This window comes from Hemitrygon akajei, chromosome 25 (assembly GCF_048418815.1).
Source record: "Hemitrygon akajei chromosome 25, sHemAka1.3, whole genome shotgun sequence".
Classification (NCBI taxonomy): domain Eukaryota; kingdom Metazoa; phylum Chordata; class Chondrichthyes; order Myliobatiformes; family Dasyatidae; genus Hemitrygon; species Hemitrygon akajei.
In genome coordinates, this window is record NC_133148.1 from 7,632,321 (window position 1) to 7,653,834 (window position 21,514).

General features: G+C 45.2%; 1 protein-coding gene across 2 annotated transcripts in view; it reads right to left on the reverse strand.

Annotated features, from left to right (window-relative positions):
- Positions 1-2,655: 2,655 nt before the first annotated feature.
- LOC140716355 (hepatocyte nuclear factor 3-alpha-like) overlaps positions 2,656-21,514 on the reverse strand; it is a 51,832-nt gene continuing 32,973 nt past the window's right edge. Inside the window, exons 1-2 of one of the 2 annotated variants that reach the window (XM_073029007.1) lie at positions 13,185-13,538; positions 2,656-8,440 (exon numbers count right to left, since the gene is read on the reverse strand). In XM_073029007.1, coding sequence (XP_072885108.1) covers positions 7,280-8,419 — 1,140 coding nt within the window. In that variant the 5' untranslated portion in view covers positions 8,420-8,440; positions 13,185-13,538 and the 3' untranslated portion in view covers positions 2,656-7,279. Of the gene's footprint in view, positions 8,441-13,184; positions 13,539-21,514 lie in introns of those variants that run through there. The other variant, XM_073029006.1, reaches the window with a different exon arrangement.

The following is a 21,514-nucleotide window of genomic DNA, read 5'->3' on the forward strand; positions in this document are numbered from 1 at the left end:
ACTAAGGCGCATTGGTCAGGGCATTGACACGCCCCGGGGACTATGCAGACGTGGATTTCACAAGGGCCCCAGCCAGTGAGGCAATGGACAGTTGTGTGACTCACCGAGACCAGTCCTGATATTTAACCAGCATTTTCACTGTGACGTGGGTCTGATATCCTGGAAACAGTTTAACTATTAACTTGCAGATTTGATCAACAAACAGATCATATTTCAATCAATGAAGTAAAAGTTAACAGTGTGCCTGACACACTGGGGTAATGAGGGACAATTAATCTTCCTGTCCAGTTCTCTAGCAACCATCTCTTTGTTATGACATTTGTCCACTGTGTCCTATTGGTCTTGTCTTTAGCTGTCTCATTGTCACGGCCTCATTCACTGACTGTTTGTTGAGCTATATGTAGACTGTATACGTCTTCTCTATCAGACCATATGCATCCCTGTTTTTCCTGTTTTACTTCATCTTATTCCAACTGTCAAGCACCTCCGCTCCATCTGCCAAAAGTGGCATTTCCCAGTGGCCATCCATTTTAATTCCTATCTCCATTCCCCTTCCAACGAGTTCGTCCATGGCCACTCTCAGGGTGGAGGAGAAATACCTCATATTCCATCCAGATAGCTTCCAATGTTCATTGGTATGAATATTGATTTCTCATTCCAGTAACCATTTGGTTTTTTTTCCCCTCCACCTTCCCTCTTCTTCTATTTCCACTCTGGCCTCTTACCTCTTCTCCTCACCTACGTATCACTTTCCCCTAGTCTCCCACCTTTTTCTCCCATAGAACACTCTTCACTCCTATCAGATGCCTTCTCCTCCAGCCACCTACCCTCACCTAGCTTCCCCCGCACGTCGTTTATTCTGGCATCTTCCTCCTTCCTTTCCAGTCCAAATGAAGGATCTTGATTCATTTTCATAGATGCTGCCCCATCTGCTGAGTTCCTCCAGCATTTTGTATGTGTTGCTCTGGTTTTCCAGCATCTGCAGAATCTCCAGTGAAAATGTCTTTTGCCTCTCTCCTGATTGCCTTTCTATCTGGCTCTCTCACTTGCCGTGTGATGCTCTGCCTTTCTGACTGGACACACAAGAGAATGCAAGTGCTGGGATCCGAAGCAACGAACGATCTGCTGGTGGAACTCAGCAGGACAGGAACTGTTGACAATTTGGATCCAGAACTTGTGTTAGGATGAGCACAGAGAGGGGAGATGTAAAGGGGAGGGGTGTGAAACAGGGGTGAAAGATGATGGGAAGGGGTGAGACAGTGATTGGTGGACTGAGAAGGGGTGAAAGTTGATTGGAAGGGATGAGACAGTGATTGGTGGACTGAGGAGGGGTGAAAGTTGATTGGAAGGGGCGAGACAGTGATTGGTGGACTGAGGAGGGGTGAAAGTTGAGTGGAAGAGGTGAGACAGTAATTGGTGGATTGAGGAGGGGTGAAAGATGATGGGAAGGGGTGAGACAGCAGATCTACACAAAGCACTGTCACAAAAAGCAGTATCTATCATCAGGGACCCCAATCATCCAGGCCACGCTCTCTTCTCGCTGCTGCCATCAGGAAGGAGGTACAGGAGCATCAGGACCCACATCACCAGGTTCAGGAACAACCATCAGGCTATTGAAGCAAAGTGGATAACTTCACTGCCCCATCACAGAACTGTTCCCACAACCTATTTCAAGGACTTGTCACCTCGTGTTCACGATATTTATTGCTTATTTATTTGTTGTCATTTCCACATTGGTTGTTTGTCCACTTGTGTGCAGTTTTTCATTGATTCCATGGTATTTCTTTGTATGTACTGTGAATGCCTGCAAGAAAGCGAATCTCAGGGTTGTATATGGTGATGTGTACATACTTCGATAATAAACTTACTTTGAACTTTGATATGGGTGGAGGGTGGGTGAAGTTGGAGACAGATGCTCAAGGGAGAAAGAGAGAAAACAAAGGCGACTAGTGTTTGGACTGACAGGTAAAGGAGGTGATAATGGGAGCGGTGAATGGCAGGTGGAGTCACAATCAGATAGGAGAGGCAATTAGCTGTGGATTTATAGTCATTATCAGTGGATAGCTTGGCTGCTCTGATGGAGGCAGAAGAATCTAGAAGTATCAGAAATGGTCCACATGAATTTGAGAGCGGGGTGGAACTCATAGCAAAAGTGATAGATTTGATGAGATCTTAGAACCAATGCAGCTGTCAATGTAATGGAGACATTTCCCTTCTCACTCCACCTCCCCATCACCTTCACTCCATCCTCTTTGTTACATTCTCACCAACTGTGTCTTCCCACCTCCTTCTCTGTCTTCCTGTCTGCTTCTTTCAATTGTGTCTTTGTTTATGTATTTTTTCATAAATTCTATTGTATTTTTACTGTAAATGCAGGAAATTGGATCTCATGGTAGTACAGGATATATGGTACTGTACACAGTACGTACTTCAGTAATAAATTTTACTTTGACTGTCTGCTTGTCTCTTCTGCCTAGTCATTCTATCTGAGTATTTCACCATCTCAGTGCATCTCCCAGTCTCCCTCTCTCTCCCTCTTCCTCTTGATGTATCTCAGTTCCTCATTCCCTGTATAATACTTGTGGGTATTGTGGGTATCAGCTCATGACAATGAGTGAAATTTTGCAAAGTAAAAACAAGTGAATGAGACTGCGGTACAGAAAATATTTTTTTAATATAGTTGTCACCATAAATTTAACATGGAATCGGAAATGTCACATGATCTGGCAGAGACTAGGCCCTCCACTACTGTTCTTCATCCTCAGTTTCTTCAAACAGGAAGGACACAAAACCCACTGGGCAGATAAAGCTTGGTTGTAGAGCGCAGCACGGCTCAGGGCTTGGAATGGCTGTGGCTCTCTGTGGGGGCAATTCATCAAATTGTTATGAATTCATCAATTCATCACAAGGGCCACTGGGATACGGTGTTGGTACTACACCAGTACTGGCCTGAGGGCCAGGTCTGTAACTAGCTTGTTTGTGGTGCCTGGGACACTGGATCCAGTTACAGTATCTGCATCTCCATTACCAGACCTGGTTACAGTTCCTGTAGTCCGAGGCCTGGTCACAGTACAACAACTATAAAACTTCCCTTAGGTACTAGGCCTGATACAGTACCTGTGTTGTTAGGACCCTGTGGTTCTCCGACTGGTTACAGTACCATGTGGTTCCAGGACTGTTAACAGTCCCTATTGCTCTAGGACTGGTTACAGTCCCTTTGGTGTTAGGGCTGATTACAGTCCCTATTGCTCTAGGACTGGTTACAGTCCCTTTGGTGTTAGGGCTGATTTTTGCCCCTGTGGCTCTAGGACTGAATACAGTCCCTGGGGCTCTAGGCTCAGTTAAAATGGCCACAGTGCCCGGCCTGATCAAACTTGCTCATGTATCATTGTCCTCACTGAAGTGTGAGTGGTGTCGGGAGGCTGTTCTGAGAAAGCGTGGATTTCCATTATGGCTTCCCTCCCCCTTTCTCAATGAGTATTTAAATAAAGAGTTTAACCAACTACTCTACAATGCATTAAAGATACAAGGAAAGAAAAACATTGCTAACACAGTCATTTTAAATATAGCAACTAATCTCAAGGACCAGATCCATTATGTAAAGATTTACAATAAGCTTAATAAAATTAAATTCAATCTGTTTTATACATTTCGGCCAAAGAACAATATCTACATTCACTTCACAAACCAATTGCTAAAAGATACAAAATCCTGTCTATTCTACATTCAAACTGCAGAGATGATGGTGACCCTGCAACTTCTAGTTCTCTTACAGCTTAAATTAATTGGAAACTTTACATGATTGGCTTGCCCCCATCCACCCATTATTCCTTTTCCAATCTTCTCCCAGGGTCCCTTTCTGCCAATCCTGACGTTCACTCCTGACTTTGCTGACAGTTCCAGAGATGCTGACTGTTGCCAGGATACAGTTACTGAGATGCTGACTGTTGCCGGGATACAGTTACTGAGATGTTGCCTGGAAACAGATTTAGAGATACTGACAGATGCTGGGACACAGTTCCTGAGGTCATGACTATTGCTCGATTCCAGTTCCAAAAATGCCAGTTCCTGAGGTGCTGCCTGTTACCAGGATACAGTTACTGAGATGCTGACTATTGCTCAGATGCAGTAACTATGATGCCGACCATTGCCGGGATACAGTTACTGAGATGCTGACTGTTGCCGGGATACAGTTACTGAGATGCTGACTGTTGCTAGGATACAATTTCTGAGATGCCGACTGTTGCCAGTATACAGTTTCTGAGGTGTTGCCTGTTACCAGGATATAGCTCCTGGGATCCTGACTATTGCCAGGATATATAGTTCCAATGCTACTTCCTATTATTAGGATATAGTTTCATCGTTGTTGACTGTTCCTTGAGTACATTTCCAGAGGTACCTTCCAGTGGCTGAGAAGTCATTTGACGATTTCTGGGATACAATTCCAGAGAGGCAGCCAGTTACTGAGGTACGGTCGCAAAACGTAAGCGAGACACTTTTCCAGGAAGGTTGATTACTGCCACGATATGGCCCCAGAGGTGCTGACTGATGCTTGGGATATTAAGTGTTACTAGGACACACTTCCAAGAATGCTGCTGGGATATATTTCTGGGGGTTACTGGTTCCGGAGAGCTGCTTGGAGCTGGGGTGCAGTTCCAGAGACTCGGGGATTTTTTTTGCTATTTTATTTGGTGAGTTATTGTGTTATATTTAAGAATGAGGACTAGTACAGAACCCGAAGGGAGACACGTACAGATTATTAGTAACTCAGGTGTGTCACAGGGTGACTTTCACCTCCTGATCCAAGTTCAACAGGGGAAATGGACCAGTAAAATGTATCTGAGATTCAGATATCAATAAATCCTGTGATTCATTGGCAAGAAACCCCTCATGGGTCTTCCAGGTGAGCCCTCTCCCACACTACTGCTGGGAAATGATTGCCGATTCTATAAACCTTTGGATGGATTGGAGAATGATCCCAGAGTGAAAGGGTTAACACATGAGAAGAGCTTGATGGCTCTGGGCCTGTACACGCTAGAGTTTAGAAGAATGAGGAGGGATCGCATTGAAATCTATCAAATATTGAAAGGTCTGGATAGAATGGATGTGGAGAGGATGCTTCCTGTAGCGAGGCAGTCTAAGACTAGAGGACACAGCCTCAGAATGGAGGGACGTCCAGTTAGAACAGGGATGAGGAGGAATTTTTTTAACCAGAGCATAGTGAATCTGTGGAATTCATTGCCATGGATGGCTAGGGAGGCCAAGTCATTGCCTATATTTAAAGCAGAAGTTGATAGGTTCTTGATTAATCAGGGTGTCAATGGTTACAGGGAAAAGGCAGGAGGATGGGATTGAGAGTGATAATAAATCAGCTATGATGGAATGGAGGAACAGACTCAGTGGGCTGAATGGCCTAATTCTGCTCCTATGTTTTATGGCCTTAGGATCTTATGCTTCAGCTGTGAGGAAAGCACATTTCTGACCTCTCACCACCAATTCACTTCCTTGTAATCGACCCACTCCAAGCAAAGCCACCCCCCACCCCCAATGCACAGAGATTGCTCGATGAACCCAGTCTGATCAATATTCCCAATCCATTGCCAATGGGGCATCACTTCAGAATAAAGAATTTTGCATTTTGGTTTGGCATCAGAATGGTTAAGAACTTCTAGAGTTTTCCATTCCAGAGAACCATGGATTTTGAGGGGTCACAGGTCATGCAGCAGAAAAACCGACCCTTCGGCCCATTGAGTTCATGTTTACCCCTCATGAATTTATTTATTTAGGTATACAGCATAGAGTGTCCCATCAGGCCCTTTGAGCTGCACCTCCAAGTAACCCCCAACCCCAGCCTAACAACAACCAATTAACCGGCGTGTCTTTGGAAACCGGAGCACCCAGAGAATACCCACACATTCCACAGGCCCCTTACAAATGGTGCTGGCATTGCACTCTGAACTCCAGCTGTAATAGTGCAGTGCTAACTGCTACACCACCGTGGTAAGGCTGAGAAATCTGAGAGGGTTCTGGGGGAACTGATATGGAAGTGGGCCTCAGATGAGCTTCAATCTTAGTGAGCAGGCTCCAGGGCTGGTATGGTCAACTCCCACCCTTATTTCCAAGTCCGTGTTTGAGCTGCAAGAGGGGCAGATCTCATTCCATGGCACCTCCCAATCTATTCCCAACTTACTTCTCTTGTCAGAAAGACAAGACCAAGAACTTTGCAGCTGCAAGCCAGCCAACATTATAGGTGTGTACATTGGGCACTACACCACGGTAGTGTAGCAGTTAGCGCAATGCTATTATAGCTTGGGGTCTAGGAGCTTGGAGTTCAATTCCGATGTTGTTTATCCTCTCTGTGGAATGCACGGTTTCTTCCCTCAGTCCAAAGACATGCTGGTCACTAGGTTAATTGTGCTGTGATTAGGCTAGGGTTAAATCAGCTGGGCAGTGTGGCCTATTCCCTGCTTAAAGAAATAAGAATGAGGATAACCTTATTCAAACAGATAAGATTTTAAGGGGGCTGGACAGGTTAGATGTTGGGATGTTTCTACGGCTGGGAGAATCACAGAAAAGGGGATGTGGACACAAGGGCTGGATATTTAAGACTGAGGTGTGTGGAACCATTTTCTCTCTGCCGCTGGTGAATCTCTGGCACTTTCTGTCCATGATGGAGGCAGATCATTAGATAGGTTTAAGGTGGAGATAGATAAACATTAGAAACATTGAGGGTGATGGGGAACCAGAACACAGGAGAGGAGATGTCATTTTGTACTTATCTAGAGATACATCGGGGAACAGGCCCTTCTGGCTCAACAAGCCATGCCACCCAGCACCCACAAATTTATCCCATAATCACAGGACAATTTACAATGACCAATTAACCTACTAACCGGTACGTCTTTGGTCCGTGGGAGGCAACCAGAGCACCCGGAGGAAACCCACACAGATCATGGGGAGAACATACAAACTTCTTAGAGATGGTGCCAGATTTGAACTCTGAACCCAGGAACACCCCTAGCCGTAATAACGTCACTCTAACCGTTACACTACCGCGGCACCCTTGAATGATGGGGCAGGCTTGAGAGGCCGAGTGCCTACTCCTCCTCCAATCCTCATGAGTTTTTGATATAGTCGGATGAGAATGGTGGGTTGGTAGGGGATGGTGGCGTTAGTGAGTCCCTGGAGGACATAAAGAGGGATAAGAAGTTCTGGAGGGTTAGTACAGGGAGAGGATGGCACCTCCAGTCACTGGCTCTGCGGCACGGGGAAGCCGCTGTTACGATGTGTTCAGTACGGACCTGTTGTACATCACCTGATAGTAGGGACAGGAATCATTAATTGGGCTGGGAGTTTCAAAGCCGGCCTTGCTCAGCAGTGAGTTGTACGTGTTGCCGTAGTGAAGAGGCTGCTCGTAGAGCTTCAGGTCAATCTTGTGTGACTGCTCGGAGGACATCAGGTTGGTGATTGAGAAGGGGTGGTTGAAGCTGTAGTGAGGGTCCATCTTTAGCTCACTCTGCAGGTCAGGCAGGTGCTGCATGGGGGGCGTCAGCAGGGGGTGGGTCATGGCCTGTGGCAGTGGGGCAGGCGAAGCAGCAGCCGCCGGGTTGGAACCCTCTACCCTCTGGCACCGCAGCTCGGTCAGAGTCGTCTGCTCTTCCGATCCTGGCGAGGTGTCTGACTGGCTGGACTCCGAGCTGGGGCTGGGGGTCTTGCCGTCCTGTCCGGCCTCCAGTCCCTTGGAAGCCTGCTCCAGGCCAGAGCGCGAGGCCAGCTTCTCCTTCTGACACTTGAAGCGCTTCTGGCGGCGCAGGTAGCAGCCGTTCTCGAACATGTTGCCCGAGTCTGGGTGCAGAGCCCAGTAGGAGCCTTTGCCCGGTTTATCTGGAGAGCGGGGCACTTTGACAAAGCAGTCATTGAAGGAGAGCGAGTGGCGGATGGAGTTTTGCCAGCGCTGCTGGTTATCCCTGTAGTACGGGAAGAGGTCCATGATCCACTGGTAGATCTCATTTAGGGTCAGCATCTTGCTGGGGGCTTGTTGGATCGCCATGGTGATCAGGGAGATGTAGGAATACGGAGGCTTGGCGTGACTGAAGTTCCTGCGGTAAGATTTGACTTCCTTCCCTCTGCCCAGCCCCGGTGAGTAAGCCAGTGAGCCCAGAGGCTGGTTGACCGTCTGGTAAGGGGACATGGAGTTGATGGGGGCAGTCTGACCTCCCGGAGGTCCAATGCCCGGGCTGATGGAGCTCTGCACGGACGAGAGGCCGTTGGTGATGGGGCTGACGGTGGAGGGTAGCACAGAGAGCGGGGGGCTCAGGTTGGTGTAGGACACGTTGAGCGAGGCGGGCGACAGGTTCCCGACGGAGCCCATGGAGTTCACGCTCATGTAGCTGTTCATTGACCCCAGGCTGGGGTTCATGTTGCTCACTGCAGGGTAGATCTGTGGGAAGAAACAGAGATTCCAGTTAAACAGGTGTAACGGGCAGTAAACTCTCTACTCCGCCGTGACGTTTGCGCTATCCCTGGAGCTGCAAACTTGACGGGAATCACTTGAAAATCTACTCCCAGCCAATCTGCACTCATGAAGCTCCCACTTGGCCCTCAAGCCTGTCCCGCTATACCACGGAAAGTGGTTAAGAAGGCGTATGGTGTGCTGGCCTTCATTATTTGGTGGGATTGTGTTCAAAAGCCACGAGGTAATATTGCAGTTCCAGAGAACTCCGTAAACCGCATTTGGAGCATTGTATTCATTTCTCATTACAGGAAGCTTCAGAGAAGGTGCAGCGATTTGCCAGGATGCTGCCTGCATTCGAGAGCGCACGTCAAGCTAGATCTCTTCTCTTTGGAGCAAAGAGGATGAGAGGTGTGTCAGATGATCTTTGTGCTTGGAAGTAGGTACAAGGGGGATGTCAGAGGTAAGTTTTCACACAGAGTGGTAGAATGCACTGCCAGTGACAGTGGTAGAGGCGGATACAATCTGGTCTTTCAAGAGACTCTTAGACAGGTACATGGAGCCTAGAAAAATAGAGGGCTATGCAGTAGGGAAATTCTAGGTGGTTTCTAGAGTAGGTAACATGGTCAGCACAACATTGTGGGCCGAAGGGCTGTAATGTGATGCAGATTTCTATGTTCTGTGTCAAAAGGCATAGATTGCGGGGGCAGCCACCACCTTTGTCCCAGGTGGAAATGGCTAATAGGAGAGGGCATCATTTTAAAGTGAATGGGGGGGGGGGGGGTGATTGTTTTTTACACAGAGTGACAGTGTGTGGATCGCCCTGCCAGGGATGGTGTTAGTGGGAGATGTTTTAGGGACATTTAGACAGGCACATGGATGATAGAAAAGTGGAAGGCAATGTGGAGAGAAGGGTTAGATTGATCTTGGAGAAGGTTAAAGGGTCAGCACAAGATTTGTGTGTGTGTGAGTGTGTCTGTGTGTGTGACTATGTGTGAGAGTGTGTGTGTGTGTGTGTGTGTGTGTGTGTGTCTGTGTGTGAGTGTGTGTGTGTGTGTGTGTGTGTGTGTGTCTGTGTGTGAGTGTGTGTGTGTGTGTGTGTGTGTGTGTGTGTGACTGTGTGAGTGTGAGTGTGTGTGTGTGTGTGGCTGTGTGTGTGACTATATGTGAGTGTGTGTGTGAGTGTGTGTCTGTGAATGTGTCTGTGTGTGTGAGTGTGTGTCTGTGTGAGTGTGTGTGCGTGCAAACTTCTTTTGCTGCTAGACAAAGGAATTTAAACTGCACAAAAGGTTGTTTTCCTCTACCTCGTTGGCAGTTTAAATATATTTTACGATCATATACAATCAAATTGCACAGCACAAGATTTTTGCACACACTGCTCATTACATATTAGAGGGAACAATGGCTGGGAGACAAGGTAGAATTCTCTTGCTTTTCTTCTAAATAGTGCCCTGGGATTATCTACCAAATGGCTGAATGGCTCACCCGAATAGTGGCGTGTCTCACCCTGTAGCACCTCTTCAGTCCCACACTGGTGTCAGCCGTGATAACGCGCTCAAGCTTGCAGAAAGCCACTGCCTGCTTGCTAGGAGTCTCACTGGAGCTGGGCAAATATGTACTACTGTCTTACAGCGAAATAAGTGGATGGGATGGGTCTTCAGAGAAAAGGTTGGATAGGCTGTATTTATGCACAGATGTTTTTCCCACCACCCCTCTTCTATTCCCCACATTGACCTCTTACCTCTTTTCCTCACCTGCCTATCACCTCCCCTGGTGCCCCTCCTCCTTCCCTTTCTCCATGGTCCTCCCTCTCCTGTCAGATCCCTTCTTCTCCAGCCCTTTACCTTCCCACACACCTGGCTTCACCTATCGCCTTCTAACTTCCCCTCCCGCTCCCCACCCTTTTATTCTGGTGTCTCGCCCCTTCCTTTCCAGTGCTGAAGGATCTCAGCCTGAAATATCAACTGTTACTCATTTCCAGGTGCTGCTGAGTTCCTCCTGTGTGTTACTCTGGATTTTCAGTGTGTGTTTACGATTAGCTGTGTCCCTGCTGTTTCGAAGACTGACAGGATGGATATGGAGACCATCTTCCCTATTGTGACAGATCTTGCTGTTTCTTGTGCTAGAGCTGAGATACTTTTTTAATAAGAATTATAGAAAGACACAGCACAGTTCAATTTAAACTCGGGCCTTGTCCCACCAACACTGAATCAAATTCATGACCCTCACGGGTGGATGCCACGTGTTCTTTTTGTGTGTGTTAAAGATTGGGGTCAAGTTACTATTGATATCACTCCAACCATCTCATCCTTGATGTCTGGTTATGCCAATCCCTCTGCCCAGACCAGGTCCATATCCCTCTACTCCCTTCCTGTTCAAGTTGGAGGAACTCAGCAGGTCAGGCAGCAGTTATGAAATTGAATAAACAGTCGATGTTTTAGGCTGAGACTCTTCATCAGGACTGGAAAGGGGGAAGAGGCCAGAATAAAAAGGTGGGGAAGGGGGGGAGGAGGACAAGCCAGAAGGTGCCAGGTGGGTGGGAAGGGTAAAGGGCTGGAGAAGGAGGAATCTGACAGGAGAAGAGAGTGTACCATAGGATAAAGCGAAGGAAGAGGGGCACCAGGGGGAGGTGGTAAGCAGATGAGGAGAAAAGGTAAAGGGCCAAAGAGAGGAATAGAAGAAGAGGGAAAGAAGAGGGAAGGGAGAGGGAGGAGAAATAGATACTCATGCCATCAGGCTGTCCAAATGTCTCTTTGATGTTGTAATCGTATCTGCGTCAGCTACCTCTTCTGCGTGTTCACTGCAGATATTCACCACTGTGTGGAAAACCTACACCTTAGATCTCCATTAAATTTCTCCCCTCAACTTAAAGCTCTGCCTTCTGGTTTAAGAATCCTCTGCCCCAGGAATAAGATCTATTTGGCATATCTATGCCCCTCATGATTTCGTGAACCTCTGTAAGGTCACGCCTCAGCTCCTACTGTCCAGTGAGAATAAAACCAGACTCTCCTTATCTTCTGCTTGTGCTATCTTGAGTTTACAGTCATTCCTAACACCTGTTGGTGCTATAGATGCACAGGGCACGTTGCAATGATCCGTCAGTACATGTAATAAAAATTGCAATAATGCTTCAGTAATTATGACTGAATCATCTACGTATGCTTCAGAGATTACTGCAGAAAAGTTCTGCACATTTTGAAGAATGAAGACAAAACGACTGTCTAACTCACCAGTGCCAAATAAATAAGAGCATGCTAAAGCAAACCAAACTCTGCTTCAAGCCAGGCAACGAGCTGTTTGCTTCAACTGATATCATTCAATTAATACATCAAAGGCACAGACAGTTGAGATTTCTTAATCCCTATTGATATTAACATCTCCGTTCCCATGGAGATAATAAAATCAGTTTAACCCATCTGGATATTCCTTTGTTCCCATCCGCCAATGGTACAGATCTGCAGCCTGCCTCTTGGTCTGGGCGGTGTGGAGGTGCTGACAGAAGTGAACAGGTAAATAATGATAGAAATGAACGCAAACCCAGGGACTTCCCAATGTCATATAAACCAATAGTGACTCATGAGATCCAACTCCATGGGTTGGGTTGGTGTACACGCTGATGGAATGCTCAGCTTCGGATAACTTTGGGCTGTGGTGGAATGACCCAGTGCCTCATCCAGGCTGGGATGCTTCACGCAGTATTCCCGCACGTGTCCTCCGCTCTTGATGAATGTCCGTGCAGCAGAGTACGGGTATCCTGTGAATGCCCCCACTTCCAGTGAGGTGTGGAAAAGCTCATCTCCTGAGGTGCAATATCTGGGCATATCTCTAATTATACACACGCCAGCTGGTACATTTGTAAATAAACATATCCCCAAGCACTGACTGACAGAAGCCTACACTGGTAAACACTATCTCAGCATGCTATGGAGTTTTATTTTAATTTATTTAGAGATATAACTTGGTAACTGACCCTCTGGCCTGTCGAGGAGGCCACACCCCCAATTATCCACGTGACCAATTAACCTGCTAACTTTAGAATTTCTTCCGGAACACCCGGAGGAAACTCACAGGCTCAAGGGGAGAAAGTACAAAATTCCTTACGGACAGTGGCAGAACTGTCTCAGTAATAGTGTTACACAAATCGCTGTGCTATCATGCTGCCTGTCAGATCTTCTCATAGAATCGTACAGCACAGACACAGGCCCTTCAGCCCACCCTCTTCATGCTGCCTATCAGAACTAGATAGATAGATAGATAGATACTTTATTCATCCCCATGGGGAAATTCAACATTTTTTCCAATGTCCCATACACTTGTTGTAGCAAAACTAATTACATACATACATACTAATCCCATTTACCAACACTTCACCTGTAACTTTCCTAGTCTAGGCACTTGACTGTTGTGAGCGTCTGCCTCCAACACTCATTTGACATCCACGCCTGCTTGGCCAAAGATGGAAGCCCAATAGAAGCTGAAGGTCAGACGCACTAACCTCTCCCTCTGACGGTAAACACCAGTGAGCCCAACAGTGGTGCAGAGGCTCAGGACCCACAATGAGCTTGCTAGCTCATTTTGTTTGGTTTCAATAGTTTTAATTATCTATAATAACATTTATTACATTTTTAGTTATCTGTTACAATTTTTAAAATTAAATCCATTTCAACAATATCTTAAAAAATCTAAATGAGAAACATTATTTTAAAATGTTAAACATTATTTTGAAACATACCACAGCAGTGTAGTGGTTACTGTGACACTATTACAGATCGGGCCGCTGGAGTTCAGAGTTCCATTCCAACGTCATCTGCAAGGAGTCTGTACGTCCTCCCCATGGAATGGGTGAGTTTTCTCCCACAGTCCAAAATGTTATGGTTCGTAGGACATACTAACATCGTAAATAGGAGAGTAGAGAGCACCATGGGAGAGGAGGAAGGAGAGGGACACCAGGAAGAGGTGGTGGGCAGCAGAAGAAGAGTAGAGGTAAGAGGGGAGCCAGAATGGGGAATGGGAGAAGATGGAAAGGAGCAGAAACATTACTGAAATTGAGAGAAATTGATGTTCATTCCATCGGGTTGGAGGCTACCCGGACAGAATATGAGGTGTTGTCCCTCCAACCTGACAGTGGCACTCCAACCACTGTGGCAGTAGAGGAGGCCGTGGACCACCATGCTGGAAGGGGAGTGGCGAGGGGAACGAGAATGGCTGGCCGCCAGGAAATTCTGTTTTTTGTGGATGGAGCGAAGGCCAAGCTGTCCCAAAATGCATGTACTCCAGTTGGGTTGATGGTGAGCATAACTAGAGTAGGCTCAGATAAAAAATGTCATTACTGAAGGGAACCAGGGACATTTGCGGAATACACTGATGGGAAAGCAAGTTTACAGCAATGTTCATGACAAAAGCTTTGAAGGTGTGTGCTCTGACACCTCATAAACACATTGACTGCACTCATTTAGCAACACAATACTGGTAATTTATACAGGACAGTGATCGTTAAAATGCAGATCCATGGCTTCCTCTACCACCACGATGAGCCTCACCATTGCCTCTATCACCACAATGAGGCTCACCATTGCCTCTATCACCACAATGAGCCTCACCATTGCCTCTACTACCACGATGAGCGTGACTCACCATTGCCTCTACTACCACGATGAGCGTGACTCACCATTGCCTCTACTACCACGATGTGCGTGACTCACCATTGCCTCTACCACCACGATGAGCCTCACCATTGCCTCTACTACCACGATGAGCGTGACTCACCATTGCCTCTACTACCACGATGTGCGTGACTCACCATTGCCTCTATCACCACGATGAGCCTCACCATTGCCTCTACTACCACAATGAGCCTCACCATTGCCTCTATCACCACAATGAGCCTCACCATTGCCTCTACTACCACAATGAGCCTCACCATTGCCTCTACTACCACAATGAGCCTCACCATTGCCTCTACTACCACGATGTGCCTCACCATTGCCTCTATCACCACGATGTGCCTCACCATTGCCTCTACTACCACAATGTGCGTGACTCACCATTGCCTCTACTACCACGATGAGCCTCACCATTGCCTCTACTACCACAATGAGCCTCACCATTGCCTCTACTACCACGATGTGCCTCACCATTGCCTCTACTACCACAATGTGCGTGACTCACCATTGCCTCTACCACCACGATGTGCGTGACTCACCATTGCCTCTACTACCGCGATGTGCCTCACCATTGCCTCTATCACCACGATGTGCCTCACCATTGCCTCTACTACCACGATGAGCCTCACCATTGCCTCTACTACCGCGATGAGGCCACTCTCAGGTTGGAAGAGCAACACTTCATATTCTGTCTGGGTAGCCTCCAGCCTGATGGCATGAACAGTGGTTTCTCAAATTTCTGGTAATGGCCGCCCTCAGCCCTCTTCACCATTTCCGATTTCCATTTCCCTCTCTCCTTACCCGCCCATCATTTCCCTCTGGTTCTCTCCCCCTTCCCAGCATTCTGTGTGTATTGCTGAGCTCCTCCAGCATTCTGTGTGTGTAATACGATGCTTCTCCATACTTGCTCTGTGCCATTGACAGGAATCGTGTTGCAAAGGCCCAGAGTTTGTGGGGAACCAATTAAAACCTGCCGAATATTGATAGAGTGGACGCGGAGAGGATGTTTCCTATAGTGGGGGAGTCTCGGACCATGTCAGCACAACCTCAGAATAGAAGCGATGAGGAGGAACTTCTTTAGCCAGAGGGTGGTGAGTCTGTGGAACTTGTTGCCAGAGACATCTGTGGAAGACAAGTCATTGAATATCTTTAAAGTAGAGGCTCTTAATTAGTAAGGGTGTCAAAGGCTATGGGAGAAAGCAGGAGAATGGGTTTCAGAGGGATAATAAATCACCCATGATGGAATGATGAAGCAGATTCGATGGGCCAAATGGCCTAATTCTGTTCCTTTGTCTTATGATCAGTTGTGTGTGTAATCAGCTGACAGCAATACCTTGCAGGAGCTGTTAGCTGGTACACTTCATGAATGAACTCCAACAGTGGATTCAGGCGGGACAGAGTCAGAATCAGAATAAGGCTTAATATCACCGGTATAGGTCATGAAATCTGTTGTTTTGTGGCAGTACCGTGTAATACATAATAATGAAAAACTATAAATTTCAAAATTACTATATATACACACGTGTGTGTGTGTGTGTGTGTGTGTGTGTGTGTGAGTGTGTGTGTGAGAGTGTGTGTGTGTGTGAGTGTGTGTGTGTGAGTGAGTGTGTGTGTGTGAGTGTGTGTGAGTATGTGTGTATGTGTGAGAGTGTGTGAGTGTGTGTGTGTGTGTGAGTGTGTAGTGCATAAAGAGAGGAAACAAGTATTGAGGGAGTGTTCATGGGTTCATTGGCCTTTCAGAACTCTGATTGATGGTGGAAAGCAAGAAGCTGTTTCTGAAAATTTGAGTCTTCAGGCTCCTGTATGTCCTCCTTGATGGCAGCAAAGCGAAGGGGCATGACCTGGCTGACCGGAGTCCTTAAAGGTGGATGCTGCCTTGTTGAGACATTGCAATTTCCCAGTATCTGGGCAAGGAGACTTGCCAAACAAACTGGGCCAGGTGCAGATCAAGCATAGCCGGGGATAACAAGAAGTTTCACATCTCTTACATTTATTTCACTTGTTTTACTTTGTATATTTTTATTCTGATTGTATTTTAAAATTCCTGGTATGGTCTGTTGTTTCAAATAATTTTCGAAGAAAGTCAAATTTTAACTTTGTTAGTAGGATATTTTGATAATCTTTGAATGGCATTGGACATCAGAGAAATTCTTCAATACATTTTGACAGGTTTAAGTATCAGTGAGGAGTTTGTTTGACAGATTGACGGCTCTTTACTGAATCTTTTTCTGCATCCTACCCAACCCTAAAATGGAAAAGTTTTTAAATGGTGGCAAATTTCATAGAAGGGACGGGGTCGAAACACTGACTCCAATGCAAGGGTCACAGTTTAAGGATAAAGGGGAAGCCTTTTAGGACCGAGATGAGGAAAAACTTCTTCACACAGAGAGTGGTGAATCTGTGGAATTCTCTGCCACAGGAAACAGTTGAGGCCGGTTCATTGGCTATATTTAAGAGGAAGTTAGATATAGCCCTTGTGGCTAAAGGGATCGGGGGTATGGAGAGAAAGCAGGTACAGGGTTCTGAGTTGGATGATCAGCCATGATCATACTGAATGGCGGTGCAGGCTCGAAAGGCTGAATGGTCTACTCCTGCACCTATTTTCTATGTTTCTATGTTTCTACTTTATTGGGTCTTAAATTCCTTTATCGGTTTTAGATGTTTTATTGCAGAAAGAGGGTATCAAAATAAAAAAGGACAAAATAAATTAAAATCAGTTCCCACTATTACAATCTTAGTTTAACTTCAGACCACACCCTTGTTACATATATGGAATGAAAATAACTAAAACAAAATTTCCAAAACCAATACAGTAGTGGCAATTCTAAAAAAAAACCCAATACAAACGACGTTAGAATCCCACCAACCCTGTACCTTACACACAACATCAAAAATATGGATGAATACATCTCATCTTAACTAAGAGACAGACTCACTTTTGGCACACACGTGCTTAACTTCCCAATACATATACGCTAGACCTCTTTGCTCATGCTAGTTGGCCGATTAAAGAACTTCACAATCACGCTATTCCAGCATCAATCAATTTTACTCGTGAAAATCTTTCCTCACCAAACCTGGGGAAAGTATTTGAATGTCATCCTTTCTAGATCATGGCAACTCTTTGTTCTGCTCCACCCGTGCAAACTGACATCACCATTTTCTTTTAAAGGCACAGGCAGCTATTTTAGCATCACCAAGGTGAATACATAAGTATGCTTTAACAATAAAAACTGATATTCAATGGTCACCTGTCACATTGATATTAACAATACCAGCACACACAGATGAACACTCTAATGGTAGAATCAGCTTCTGATTTATTTCTCACAGTACATTGAGACACACAGTGAAATGTGTCATTTGTGTTAAAAACCAACACACCCAAGGGTGCGCTGGGGGCAGCCTGCAAGAGTCACCACACTCTTCAGCACAAACAGCCTGCTCACAACGTGCAGCAAACACAGGACACACAGCAACACAGGCAGCAACAGCGTAAGACGGAATAAATTCAAATACTCTGATGAATACAGGACTGAAGGTAGTATATCTGAATGCACCTGGTATACAGATCTTGTAGCGAAGACAGAGATTGGCGGGGATGACTTTGTGGGGATCACTGAGTCGTGGATGAAAGAAGATTATGGTTGGGAGCTTAACATCCACAAATACACATTTTATTGAAAGGACAGGCAGGTAGGCAGAGGGGTGGGGTGACTCTGTTGGTAAAAAATTAAATCAAATCCTGAGAAAGAGGTGACATAGGATCGAAAGACGTAGAATCTTGTGAGTAGAGTTAAGGAACTGCAAGGGTAAAAATGACCCTGATATATTATACACAGGCCTCCGAACAATAGCCAGAACATGGACTACTAATTAGAATGGGACATAGAAAATGCATGTCAAAAAGGCAATGTTACGATAGACACAGGGGATTCAATATGCAGGTAGATTGGGAAAATCAATTTGGTGCTGATGTGGGATCCCAAGAGAGAGAGTTTGTTGAGTGCCTATGAGATGGCTTTTTAAAGCAGCTTGTGGTTGAGCCCACTAGGGTATCAACTATTCTGGATTGGGTGTTGTGTAATGAAGTGGATTTGATTAGGGAGATGAAGGTAAGGGAACCTTTAGGAGGCAGTGATCATAATGTTAGAAATCACCCTGCAACTTGAGAGGGAGAAGCTAAAATCAGATGTATCATTATTACAGAGGAGTAAAAAAAAATACAGTGGCATGAGAGAGGAGCTGATTGAAAGGAAACACTAGCAGGGATAATGGCAGAGCAGCAATGGCTGAAATTTATGGGAGCATTTAAGAAATCACAGGAAAGATGCATCCCAAAGAAAAAGAAGTATTCTAAAGGCAGGATGACACAATCTAGCCGACAAGGGAAGTCAAAGCCAAAATGAAAGCAAAAGAGGGGGCATATAATAGAGCAAAAATTAGTGGGGAGTTGGAGGATTGGGAAGCTTTTAAAAACCAACAGAAGGCAACTAAAAAAGTCATAAGGAGGGAAAAGATGAAATATGAAGGTAAGCTAACCAATAATATCAAAGAGGATACCAAACACTTTTTCAGATCTATAATGTGTAAAAGAGAGGTGAGAGTAGATATTGGGCCACTGGAAAATGGAGGGGTAGTAATGGGGGACAAGGAAATGGCAGACAAATTGAACAAGTATTTTGCATCACTCTTCACTGTGAAAGACACTAGCAACAAGCTGGAAGTTCAAGAGTGTCTGGAACATAATTGAGTGCAGATGATTTTAGTGGCAGAATACTAATAATGATATTAAAAAACAGATCACCAAACTAAGAGTACTGGGATAACTGGGAGGAGAACATAAATTGTCAGATTAATGACTGTATAGCGAGAGAGAGAGACACACACACTCAACACAAATACTAGTGATACAATAATGGTAGTGACATCAGACATGGTGACTTTTGAACTGTAGTTATCAGTACATGCAGTGACACCTGAATAGTAATGGTATTACCACTAACATTGTGAAAGGTTACGGTAATGATATTTGCAAACACAATGACATAGCAATAATTTTACTGGCATAGCCTGCAATGCCAGTACACACCGGCATTAATAGTAATGATATAATCACATGCACTAATGACATAGATGTAATCACACACAAAGTGACACAGTACTATTAATATAATTTAAGTTCTGATACTAATGGTGTTAGAATACTATAACGTGCAACACATACACTGGTATTACCATCACATAAAGTGACATGTTACAACGAATAATATTAGCTCCCACATTACAGCACAAGGACACATTGATATCAATGATAAAGATGTTCAGTCAAAGGGAACATCCTGATATAAATGCACAATGTACAGTAGGTCAAGAAGATGAGAAATGTATGGAACTGAACCCTCGCTCTGACATGCTAATATAAATGAACCACTTTCTTATTAACACTAAGATCACCACACAAAGCACTACAGTGAAATAATTAGAAACAATGACCTGGATATTATAGTTCACGATGGCCGACCATACAACCATATGACCAGAAGACATAGAAGCAGAATCAGGCCACTCAGCCCATCCAGTCTACTCCATGTCCCTCTCAACCCCATTCTCCTGCCTTTTCCCCTTAACCTAACACGCCCTGACTAATCAAGAACCTTTTAATCTCCATCTTAGGTGCATCCACTGACATAGTCTCCACAGCTTCCTGTGGCAACGAATTCCACAGATTCACCACCCTCTGGCTAAAGAAATTTCTCCTCATCTCCATCTATTTTGAGGCTGTGCCCTCTGGACCTAGACTCCCCCACTAAAGGAAACATCCTCTCCTCATCCACTCTATCTAGGCCTTTGAACATACGATAGGTTTCAATGCGATCTCAACTCATTCTTCTAAATTCCAGTCAGTACAGGCCCAGAACCTTCAATTGCTGTTTATATGGTAAACCTTTCCTTCCTGGAATCATTCTTCTGAACCTCCTCTGAACCCTCTCCAATGTCAGCATATCCTTTCTTAGATAAGAGGCCCAAAACTGTTCACAACACTCCAATTGAGGCCTCACCAGTGCCTTATAAAGCCTTGACATTACATCCTTGCTTTTATATTCTAGCCCTCTCGAAATGAATGTTAACATTGCATTTACCTTCCTCATCACAGATTCAACCTGCAATTTAACCTTCAGGGAATTTTGCACGACTACTCCCAAATCTCTTTGCACCTCTCCATTTAGAACATAGTCTATGTTTTTATTCCTTCTACCAAAATTTCCCCTCAAACAAGCCTTGCTGACTTTACAACACACATAAAATGCTGGAGGAGCTCAGCAGGCCAGGCAACATCTATGGAAAAGGGTACAGTTGATGTTTTGGGTTGAGACCCTTCATCAGGATTGGACATCGGCCATTTTGTCATGTGCTTCCAAGCACCCTGAAACCTCAACCTTAACAATCACTCCAACATCTTCCCAACCACGGAAGTCAGACTGACTGGCCTATAATTTCCTTTATTCTGCCTCCCTCTCTTCTTGAAGAGTTGAGTGACATTTGCAATTTTCTGGTCCTCCGGAACCATGCCAGAACCTAGTGATTCTTTAAAGATCATTACTAATGTCTCCATAATCTCTTCAGCTACCTCTTTTAGAACCCTAGGAGTGCAGACCATCTGATTCAGGTAACTTATCTACAGACCATTCAGTTTCCCAAGCACCATCTCCCTAGGAATAGCAACTTCACTCACATCTACCCCTTGACACTCGCAGATTTCCACCATACAATGTGTGCCTTTCACAGTGATGACTGATGCAAAATACTTATTCAGCTCAACTGCCATTTCCTTTCCCCCCATTAATATCGCTCCAAAGGTACAACATCTACTCTTGCCTCTCTTTTACTCCTTAAATATCTGAAAAAAACTTTTGGTATCAACGTTGATATTATTGGCTAGCTTACTTCATATTTAATCATTTCCCTCATGTTGTTTTTTCAGCTAACTTCTGTTGGTTTTTAAAAATTTCCCAGTCTTCTGACTTTCCATGAATATTTGTTCTATTGTATGTCCTCTTTTGCTTTATGTTGGCTTTGACTTCCCTTGTCAGCCACAGTTGCGTTATCCTGCCTTTAGAATACTTCCTGTTGTTTGGGATGCATCTATCCTGTGCCTTCCAAATTGCTCCCAGAAACTCCAGCCATTACTGCTCTGTCGTCATCCCTTCTAGTGTCCCCTTTACATCAACTTTGGCCAGCTCCTCTCTCATACCTCTGCAATTCCCTTTACATTTGACTAAACACATCAATGAAGGTAGAGCCATAGATGTAGTGTATATGGATTTCAGCAAGGCATTTGATAAAGTACCCCATGCAAGGCTTATTGAGAAAGTAAGGAGGCATGGGATCCAAGGGG